The 11,445-nt window shown below is 36.3% G+C and overlaps 1 protein-coding gene across 1 annotated transcript; it reads left to right on the top strand.

Annotated features, from left to right (window-relative positions):
* The first annotated feature begins 2,357 nt into the window (after positions 1-2,357).
* GPR85 (G protein-coupled receptor 85) lies at positions 2,358-4,810 on the top strand. Its single transcript, XM_054563862.1, has 2 exons — positions 2,358-2,409; positions 3,529-4,810. Exon 2 carries the CDS (start codon positions 3,698-3,700, stop codon positions 4,808-4,810), a length of 1,113 nt encoding a protein of 370 aa, XP_054419837.1. The 5' UTR covers positions 2,358-2,409; positions 3,529-3,697.
* Positions 4,811-11,445: the final 6,635 nt, after the last annotated feature.

Genomic DNA, 11,445 nt, shown 5'->3' with positions numbered 1-11,445 from the left:
ATTGTAAGCCACCATATTGTTTTGATTTCTTCTGAATTTGTTTTGAGGAAAAGAGGAGTGTTTCACTTGAAGTTAACTTGAAGTTAACTAGAAGTTATTCCAGTTCTACTGTAGGATTGATTTTTCTAGATTAAAGGAATGCCAGAGTTAGGTGCTTTATTTATTTTTTCTAACAACAATAAAAAAAAATAAAGAAAGTAAGAAAGAAAAAAATCATTGTCTATATTTTAATGGATTTAGGACATTCCAAAACAGGAAAATTTAACATCAGTTCAGTATTACCAACATAGAACTTCATATAATGACTGTGACATCATGGCATTGAAGTATTCATTTTTAAATTTTAAACAGAAAACTTTACCTTGGTATAACCAACAGAAATACAATATGGAAATTAATCTATATTATGTGTACCCTGATTGGCTGAAGTTTCCCTGAGTGTCACAGTCTCACCGTCCAACAGTGAGGTATTTACTGCTGTTTGAAGATCAAGTTATTACTGTAAAGATCTTTGTTTTTTCTGTTTGATTAACAGATTATTATAAAGCAGTAAGCATGTGCAAGGAGAAGCAGAGGTTTTACTCTGGGAATTAATGAAAGCAAGTCTGCTAGTTTTGGGACCTGGGGAGTTGTTTAAAATCTTATATTACCTCTACAAGCAAAATTCTTTCAAAATGGTAAAATAAGGAAATGCAGGATTCCAGAGTCATCCGTAAGCACCCAGGTGTGAGACTATGTGGTGTGTTGTGTTATCATCAGACATTTGGACGGGTGTCAGCCTTTTTTTTTTCTGACGTGGGGTGGGGGAGGGAGCGAGGGAGCGAGGGAGGGAGGGAGGGAGGGAAGGAGAGAGAGAGAGAGAATTTGTCGCTCCATCCATCCATTCATTGGTTGATTCCTGTATGCTCCAGTACCAAGGATCAATCCCCGCAATCCTGACTCATCAGTACAAGCTCCAACCAACTGAACTGCCCGGCCATTTCAGGACGGGAGTAAGTTTTATGAATTCCTTGTATTCCTAGTATTATTCTTCCGTAATAACAAAAGGGGAAAAAGGGGACAACGCACACACAACTGCTTTGGCATTACCAATCTATTGGTAAGTCTTAGTTGCAAGAAGGAAAACGAAAAGCTATTGCGGAGTGAGTTGAAATACGAGGGATAGTCATTTACAATTGCAGAGTTTAAAGTCACATTTGTTAAGACAGAACGGATCTAAATCATTTTGCAGTTGCCTGAATTTAGCTTCTCCTACTTAATGCACTAAAATTTGAGTGCATTTGAGAATAAATGACTAACAAAGACAGAGCTCCTTTCTTTCCCATTGACAGATTTGTCTTAACTGTCCCTTAAAAATGTCTCTCTACCCTCCCTCCATCCCTCCCCTCTCAATCCCCAACCCCTCCACACGCACAACTAACCTGCACATTTAAAGTTCAGCTGGGGAAATCATTTAAAAAGAAACCTTAGAGAAGATTCCAATGCTTCTGACCACACTTAAAAAGAAAGGAAGAAAATGTTCTGGGAAGACGAGGGTTCGGGCGCTCCCGGAAAGGTGGCCTTTTCGTGAGCTGCGCTAAGGAAGTGTGGGCCTGAAGTCCTGAGCGAATCTTTTCAGTCCCCACTTCCCACGCTGGCATGGGTAAATTCAGAAGCACCCGCAATAATACAAAAGCCTAATATGGCCGATTCAACAGGAAAGTACATTTAGTAAGTTCCGCCTGTCCTGGAAACGAGTTTGGCCTCAGATTAGCTCCACCACGGCCCCGTTGCCGTACTCTCTGCCCTCACCGCTGTCTCTGCTTTACTGCGGGAGACCTGCCGCTGCGACAGGGGAGGAAGCGACTGGAACTGAAGGAGGTTCCAGAGCGCAGGCGCCGCCGAGCAGTGCCTGGATGCTCGTGAAAGCACTAAGGCAACACACACACACACACACACACACACACACACACACACACACACACACACACACACACACACACACACACACACACACACACACACAACACAGAAAGAAAGAAAAGAAAAAGAAAAAATATCAGCAATTTATAGAAAGAAGCTATAGTCTGTCGGGATATCCAATACCAACAGGTAGGAGGACATACTCTCGGTTAAGTTTGGGAATGGGGGGTTGCTCACAATGTTGATGAAACTGCAGGTTCGCGGAGAAAGAGCTCCGCCCCCACCCCCGCCGCCATCCCCACACAGGTGGTGTTTTGGGGTGTGTGTGTGTGTGTGTGTTTAAACAATAAACTGCATAATGAAAGTACATCAGACAATGCATCTTCAGCAGGGCTTATTCAAAGCTCCATTTCTGGAAATCTTTTCAAGACTGAGGAATATCAGACTGGGAATCGCTGGAAACAGTTCCCTTGCAGCACAGAAGCAATCTTCTCTCCCCATCTTCGCGTATGTAATGCATGTCTCTCTCCCCTCCTCCTCCTCCTCCACCCCCCATTATAAATCCAGGGGTGGCGGATTTCAGGTTTCATAATGTTGCATGATGAGATCAGTAGTTACCCGGGGATGTGCCAGTGGGGAAATTAAAATCACCTAACGCAGTTTTGCCTGGGCTACCATCAGTATATTCCGGGCAAGGGAAAAGTGGCAAAGAAAACATGTTTAATGGCTACAACAGAGGAAGCTGATTTCCCTCGTGTGGACCCCAGGCATCTAGGAGAAAATGTACATTTTCTTTAAAAATGAAGCCACTTTCGATTTGCAACAAAGATTATCACTGTAAATGGAAAGGTTTAATTGCCCAAGAAACACAGGCTCGTGTCAAATTTATTTGAATCCAAGCATCCAAAATTTAAAAATGAAAGTGCATTATTTCTCTGGCTGTCTTTTCCTGTCCAATCTTTACATTAACAATTTTTAATAATCATGTGTGCTTAAAAGAGAAAAGACTTGCCAAAAATGGGGTCGGGTGGGGGTGGGGAGACAAAAGATTTTTTCACATCAAATTCTGGAACAAGTTCCTATTATTTAGAAGTATAGTGTTGAAATTATGCTTTAAAGAATCAACAAATGCTCTTATAATATGCAGCATGAATAGTGGCACGAGTTAAAAGACAAATATTTTGCAAGGGTTCTTTGGATCCGTATCAGCAGAGACACTGCCTATAAAATACTGACAAATACTAATAGACCACAAATAAAATGTAGGTAGTCTCCTCTCTGTCTCTTATTATCAACCTTGTAGATTCCTTTGCAACATCAGTGACTAATTCCCAGACTGGCATATTTTATGATTGTGGAACATTATTCCTTTTGTCCTAAAGGTACATAATAAAATGAATGTTCTCCAAAATAGGAACATTTTTCAATTTACCTAGCTCAAAAAATTAAGCAAGTTAATTCTCTGGAATCTCAAACAAAAATACTAAAGCAAATAATATTATTCAAAATTGAAACTTTATTTGCTTGTCCATAAATCAACAGCTTTATGTCAGCACTGCCTGACATCATTGCTTATTAATTTAAGAACTGATAGCTTGGTTTGTTTGTTGTTGTTTTTTTTTTCAGGTATTCTGAGGCAAATCAAATGGAAGAAAAGAGGAAACACAGCAACAGATTGGATCAGTTCTCTTTGTGGATTACATTTTCAGTAAAAAATGTATGGCTCTATCTTTTCCTTGTTCTATCTAGATCATGAGACTTGACTAAGGCTGTAATCTTGATCTTCCATCCATCTATGGCGAACTATAGCCATGCAGCTGACAACATTTTGCAAAATCTCTCTCCTCTAACAGCCTTTCTGAAACTGACTTCCTTGGGTTTCATAATAGGAGTCAGCGTGGTGGGCAACCTTCTGATCTCCATTTTGCTAGTGAAAGATAAGACTTTGCATAGAACACCATACTACTTCCTGTTGGACCTTTGCTGTTCTGATATCCTCAGATCTGCAATTTGTTTTCCATTTGTATTCAACTCTGTTAAAAATGGCTCTACCTGGACTTATGGGACTTTGACTTGTAAAGTGATTGCCTTTCTGGGGGTTTTGTCCTGTTTCCACACTGCTTTCATGCTCTTCTGCATCAGTGTCACCAGATACTTAGCTATCGCCCATCACCGTTTCTATACAAAGAGGCTGACGTTTTGGACATGTCTGGCTGTGATCTGCATGGTGTGGACTTTGTCTGTGGCCATGGCCTTTCCCCCAGTTTTAGATGTGGGCACTTACTCATTCATTAGGGAAGAAGATCAGTGCACCTTCCAACACCGCTCCTTCAGGGCCAATGATTCCTTAGGATTTATGCTGCTCCTTGCTCTCATCCTTCTAGCCACACAGCTTGTCTACCTCAAGCTGATATTTTTTGTTCACGATCGAAGGAAAATGAAGCCAGTCCAGTTTGTAGCAGCGGTCAGCCAGAACTGGACTTTTCATGGCCCCGGAGCCAGTGGCCAGGCAGCTGCCAATTGGCTGGCAGGATTTGGAAGGGGTCCCACACCACCTACCTTGTTGGGCATCAGGCAAAATGCAAACACCTTGAGCAGAAGAAGGTTATTGGTCTTAGATGAATTCAAAATGGAAAAAAGAATTAGCAGAATGTTCTATATAATGACTTTTCTCTTCCTAACCTTGTGGGGCCCTTACCTGGTAACCTGCTATTGGAGAGTTTTTGCAGGAGGGCCTGTAGTACCAGGGGGATTTCTAACAGCTGCTGTCTGGATGAGTTTTGCCCAAGCAGGAATCAATCCTTTTGTCTGCATTTTCTCCAACAGGGAGCTGAGGCGCTGTTTCAGCACAACCCTTCTTTACTGCAGAAAATCCAGGTTACCAAGGGAACCTTACTGTGTTATATGAAGGAGCATCTGTAAATCTTTATCCTTGTGAAACACTGACCTTCTCTGTTAAGCAATCATGGCCTGTAAGCATATCTTGAGAAGAAAGTCAAGAATGGGATTAGTGGTTATAATAATTTGGGCCACATTCTGCAGTCTTTGTAATTATTCACCTATAATCTTATTTTAAAACTCAGAGGGATCCTGCTGACTGCCCATGAAGGTTTGCAATTAAGAAAGGACTGAACCACTGCCATAAGTTTCTTTATGTGGTTGAAAACTAGATAATATAATTAGCAGGTGCTAAGTATCAGTGCCAAATGCTGTGTATGTCACTACTTACAAAAAAATATCAAAATAACAATTAGTATTGGACGTCTTAATAAATCAAGTTGACGTGAGGTAAATATGTTGATAAAAACTAATTCTAGAAGTTTGAAGACTTTAAAACATTTCATACTATTATTGTTTCACAAAGATTAAAATATTGAGGACTTAAAGTACTGTAATCCACTAAAGGTATACCATGAATTATTGGATTATCACACTTTTTAAAAATCACCTTGTAAATTTGGAGGAACATTCCAAAGCAGTATATTGGTTCAATTAGAGTTTACTTTTGTAATTAATACCTTACTATTTCTAAATATTACTTTCCTTATCTGCTAGTTAAATTGCTAGCATTGAACTGTATTATATGGTGTTTCTTGATTTGGTATAAAATTTTTTCAATTCATTTTTATTTTGCAAATGCTCATATTGGTCTGGTAGGCAACATTAATAGTAACAACCGATCACAATGAGAGGTTCTAAGAATTCAGAATAAACACATGTTGCCTTAAAGAGTTATCTGGTATATTTCATCTTATTTAGCATTGGAGCAAATAATCAAGGGAGATCAAATCAGTAACTAGTCATGGTCACGCGTCTGGAAGTACATGGAAGATCATTAATTCTCTTTTTCTTTGTTCCCCACATGGTTTCAAAACTAAAGTGTACATCACTGAGATAATAAGATTTTATTCTGAGATGTACTACCCATTCTCGTGTGTTCTAAGAAGTGGGCAGTCGATGTACGTAGGGGAGACCACAGCCTTAGTATGACATCTTGCACAATGTGTGAAGTGTTTATTCTACAGAAGACACAGTCTTGTTTGTACTCACTGCACATGCAGTGTATTGGTCATTCAAATTATTTCAGATTTAACTTGTGAAAGCTCATAATATGATTTCTGGTAGTTTAGAAATATATTGGAGTCTGAGCTTCATTCTTTAAGATACAGATGTGTGAATTTCAATATAAAGTTGCATTTACCAAAACTTACCTGTGTGGCCTGTTACTTTTCTTGGAATAAATTTTATAGTTTTTAACAATTAATAATTTTTTAACCTGGAAAGCAAGTACAAACTAGGAAGACTAGTTTTATTATGATTTTGTTTTTTATTGTTTACTGTATTCTAGAACTAGAAATGCATTAATGATAAAGAGTATAAAGCTGATAAACTGACAAATTATATGATCTATAAAAGCATTATTTGATATCTTATCAATAGCTTATCATAATTATCTTTCTATTTATTCTTACAAGCCAGTAATATTTAGAAACTTTTACACCTGTTTTTGTTGACTGGTTCAGAATTTTCATATAAATATCATGTTTTAATTTGGGGCAGAATAGAAATGTTGGGTTCTAAATATTTAGCTTGTTAGAAGAGTGGTTTACAATAATGTTATGACAAAACCAGCAGAGTTGTTACTGTTTTTCATTGTTTTTATTTCGTTGAGGTTTTTTTATACTTGAAAAATAACTTCAGGAATAATGGAATAGGATTTTTTTATTGCTATAGTACATCTGTAAAGAATATATAAATATAAATAAGGAAAAATTACTGAAATGTCTCAGCAATATATACAACTCAGTGATATACATATTCAGTTTTGCTCATATAAAGACAGCTCAAGCTGTGATTTAGTGAGAACTCAGTTTGACCTCATTTTTACTTTATACCGTAGTTGGTTAGATCTGAGACAAAGTTTAATGTTCAACACTGGGTTGAATCTAGCAATAAAGTTCCCTTGTTGGCACTAAAATCATTATCCAATATACAACAAAAAAGGTGATATCAAAAGTTATTCTGGTAACATTATGTGTCCAACTCAAAAAAATTACAATAGACATAATTACAGTGATCATATTGATAGAGAGATTTGCTTAGAGGTTGAAATATCATCAGCAATCAGTAAAAAATCAGCAATTGATCTTGAGGACAGAGAGAAACCAGTTTATGAACACTTGATTTAGCTTAATTATCATGTTGTTTATATTTTGGAATCCTAAATTCCCGTGTTGATAATACTATACACAAAATAACAACAAAACATGGGTGTTAAAGTTGCCCCCCATGTCTTGACTGTCCACTTACACAAGAGAGAGATTTCAGTTCCTTCAAGAGACATGGAGGTGTCTTTTTTTTCCATTCATATACCTTCCTGCAAGTTAGTGTGAGCATGCCTGGGTAAAGGAAGGCACTAAGATGCCCGCTCCCATGGTGCTCAAGCAAACAGGATACATATCTCTTACCATTAAAATATATCACTCCCTCAACCTTTTTATTGGCCTTTACTGGAGATACACAACAAAACTTCCTAATCTATCAGCTGAAAAGTTTACTTCTGTTGCAAATACAATTAAAAATGTTTACAATTATAGACACATTCCTTTTCAGCCATGTAATAGTGAGTTGTGTTGCAACAGATGTTGATGCAGTTGCAGACTTATATGTATTCCCCATTAAATTTACCTTGTTCCATTCTTTATTTCACCAGTATTATAGACAGTATTGTTATTAAAACAAACAGAAAAGGCCCAGCTTATATCAGTTTCATACTAAAGAAAAGAAAGAAGATGATATAAGGTAATGTTTCAAATTCTATCTAAACACATTAATCAAGGTAGATGTTTATCAGAATTGTGGGTTGATTATAATTCCAAAGTCTTGTGAGCTTGATTTTCTATACAAAATATATCACTTTCATGTTTGATAATATTCTCTTACAAATGTTTTGAGTGGAAATTGCAGGGTCTACTTTGTTGCTGACTTTTATTGTTGTTTTCAGGAAAGCTAGTATTCTGTGATTTCTCTATGCCCTCAGAAACATATTTTACATTATATTGAAATGATATAATTGATTAATTTTGAGGCACAAGTTCAAAATCAGTCTATATAGTGGTCAAAATGAAGATGTCATTTGTAAATGACAGGATTGTTTTGTGCCATCAGTCAAAACATTCAAATAAGTTAAAGGGATATTGAAAACTGGCGCAATGGAGAAAATATTTGGGAGGCTAGTTCTTTTTTGCCTGATACTGCAATATAACAGGTTCTAAAATGAATTAAAACCACGTGGCTTCAACTTTATAAAAGAATTCTGTAAATAAGATCTGGTTTTTAAAATAGAGAAGGGGTTTTTATATAATCTCCTTTTGCCAAAGGGAGGATGTCCATTAGTTGCTGAAGCCCTTTTGAGTAAAAGGAATTTAAAGCCAGTTTTCCTCTCGCCAGATCAGGCAGTTAATACAAGGACTGGGAATTTAAAAAGCCCTGGAGGAAAGCAAAGAGAATGGTTTCCCTATGAGTGATTATAGAAGAAGGCTACAAAGAAGCCACAGGTGGTTTGGGGTTTGGAATTCTTCACATGGGGCATTCACAATCATACCTCTCCCACCCCTAACTCCCTTTCTGGTGCCATGAGAGACAACTCCATCCTCAGAAAGACAGGTTTTCGTTTGGCTTGGAGGCAGAAACAGTTCCTATTGTTTTCTCTTTGTGATTGGAAAATAGTGGATTCTTGACACAATATTAAAATTGATTATTGTAGTGCATGTATTAATTTATGGGATTTTGAGTAGAAAATAAAATAACATTTAACTTACATATATGTTCAAGATCATGAGGTGAAGAAGTAAGTCATTTCGTTTTCTCCTTTGTGAAAAAAAGACATGTTGAGATAGTCAGTTTTGTCCAGAAGGGAAAAATATTTTTTAGTCATTTTCAGTAAGCATTTTTTACTTAGTCATCATTCAATTCAACAATAGTTTACTGTATGTATAACCTTGGGCAAGTTACTTAATTTTACATGCCTCATCAATGAAAAGGGGGTTACATACCTCCTAGAGTTATTGAGAGAACTCAGTGAGTGTATCCCTGTCTGACATTTTAAATAAATGCGATTTTTTACTAACTCTCTAGCAGCACCCTCTAGCAGCAGAAATACAAATTATGAGACATATATAAGATAAGTGCTGTAAGGGACATATGTGAGATAGGTGTTAAAGAAACACAGACAAGCCATTAACACTGAAGATGGGAAAACAAATTTGAGATAGAAAGGGTGGCAACTGAATTCAGTACTGAAGGATAATTTTCATTTCATCTGCTTGACAAAGTAGCACCATTTCAAGCAGAAGAAGTAAAATTAACAAAAGGCAGAGATTTGATATCTTGGGGCATGTTCAACATAGAGATCCACTAATCAGGCATATAATGTGGTGTGGCTGCAGCTTTGGTAGCTAGAAGGGGAGGTCCACCTTTCAAGATCATCATTCCCAGTCATATCCCAATTACACTTATTTTCCTACTCTGAACTCTCTCCAAAGCCTTCTGTAACTGTAGCATTGATAATGCTATATAGTAAAGGGATAATTAATGGAGAATATAATAACAGAATTATTTCATGAATCCTGTTTGCTTGGTATTCACGCATTAACTTGGTCTTCACATTTTTCTAATTATCGACTCGTTGTTTACACAACTATGGCCACCCTTCACTGCATTTTTTTAAAGCTATTATTTTCCCATTTGAATTCTTCCCAAATGAGCTTAATTGTTTCTATTTGACCTCTTACTTTATCAGAAATTGTACCAAGAAGATTGTATCTTCTAATTTAGAGTGATAGCCGGTGCCATTCTTCCACCTCAGGTTGGTGATATTTGTGGTCTCAGTAAACATAATTTCTGTTTAATTATTCTGTGAAGTGTAGAAAAGAATGCCAGCCTGGGTATCAGGAGCTATGAGATGCTGATCAGCCACAGGCTATGGTCAATACAATTAACCTCTAAGTTCCTTCAGCTGTAAAATAAAGGGGTTGATCTCTAAATTTCTTCCAGCTTGAATAAAGTATATGCTTTGTCCACCTGGGTCACTGATGTCCCCAGGACATTAATGACATAATTATTTCTAACAAACAGCCTTCAGAGGCTTATACTCATTCACTGAGAACTGCTTCCTATACACAATACTTCAATTAACTAGGTTCCTACTTATGCAGCTACAAGCCCAATTTACTCAGCTATAAGCTGATTCTAGCTTGTTGATATCAAACACTGCAGAATATCTATAGCATATTTAAAGACTTTCACTGGGCTTCTGTTTTATTCATGTGCTAATTTCATAAGAGCGTGTTTAATTTTAATCAGACAGACTTTATGCCCTGTTCCCATTTCAAATGACTAAATTATGTATATTTATGGCCTGTTATTCCTTTTTATGTTCTATTCTCATTTCTAAATAATTCATGGATTTCTTTTAGAGGACACTAAATCCCTGTTTAAAATATATAAAACATGAAATTTACAAAGATATTTTAGTACTTCTACAGTTTATTACAAAATGATCCATTTCTGAACAGACACTTGTTAGCACCTCCTATATACAAGAAATTGTACTGGGTGCTTAACAAATCTTTTAATTGAATCTGGAATTTGTTGAGGTTATAGTCTCAAAGGCTTATAAAATGAACACAAATCTAATTTTCTTCTTTTAGTTGGTTTTTGTTATGCTTTACATGCATGATGACATTGGCTTTTAAATTAAATCCAGTAAAAAAATGAAAAAGTGTTTTATTATTTTAAATCTCACCTTAGGCTTAGATTTAAATGGCTATAATTAATGGTGTTTTTTTAACAATTTTTGGATTACAGCAACAAAATTATTTAGATATTATGAAACACCTTTTTAAATATATTTTTAGTCTCATGACTTTTAAGAGAATAAGTTATAAAAGATATCATGGTAGTAACTTTTTACCTACTAATAAAGAATTCGGTATATAGCATGGGAAAATAATCAGGCATCCTAAAGCTCATAATTCAAAAGAACAAATGTTCCCATATTCACATGGTCCTGATACACCCAGAGTGCATTAGCAATTCTGTATAATCAATACATCAATGTTTTTAGATATGATACCACTCCATTTCCTGATGCAGAAAGAACCTTTGTTCATCTCTGTGGTGCCATTACTTATGCTTGGAAGGTCTTGAGCATTTTCTGCAGTGCCAGAGCTCTACTGTTTTGTATGTTCATCACGGACATGAACAACTGTCATTACTAGGAAGAAAGAAATAATGAGATAGATGATCTAATGTATTAAATTTTGCTGAAAAAAAATTTACTTAGTCCAACTGAAATTGTATGTATATGATAAAACAGATCCTCATAAATATTCAGCTAAGAACTATTCTATTTTCAACCCACTAAACCTATACTTTTATTGATAGTCATGATCAATTATAGTGTTATTTATGATAAACAGAGGGGAAATATAAAGGAAATTGCAGACCCAAGATCCTTCTTAGATGTTTATCTATGGCAGA

Source organism: Pteronotus mesoamericanus, unplaced genomic scaffold (assembly GCF_021234165.1).
Source record: "Pteronotus mesoamericanus isolate MK-2021 breed Mesoamerican mustached bat unplaced genomic scaffold, CSHL_Meso_final scaffold_85, whole genome shotgun sequence".
Lineage (NCBI taxonomy): Eukaryota > Metazoa > Chordata > Mammalia > Chiroptera > Mormoopidae > Pteronotus > Pteronotus mesoamericanus.
Note: the sequence above shows the minus strand (reverse complement) of the source record. Positions and strands in the feature narration are given on the sequence as shown.

Coding starts and splice junctions, on each gene's coding strand:
- GPR85 (XM_054563862.1), top strand. CDS start 3,698: ATGGCGAACTATAGCCATGCAGCTGACAACATTTTGCAAAATCTCTCT.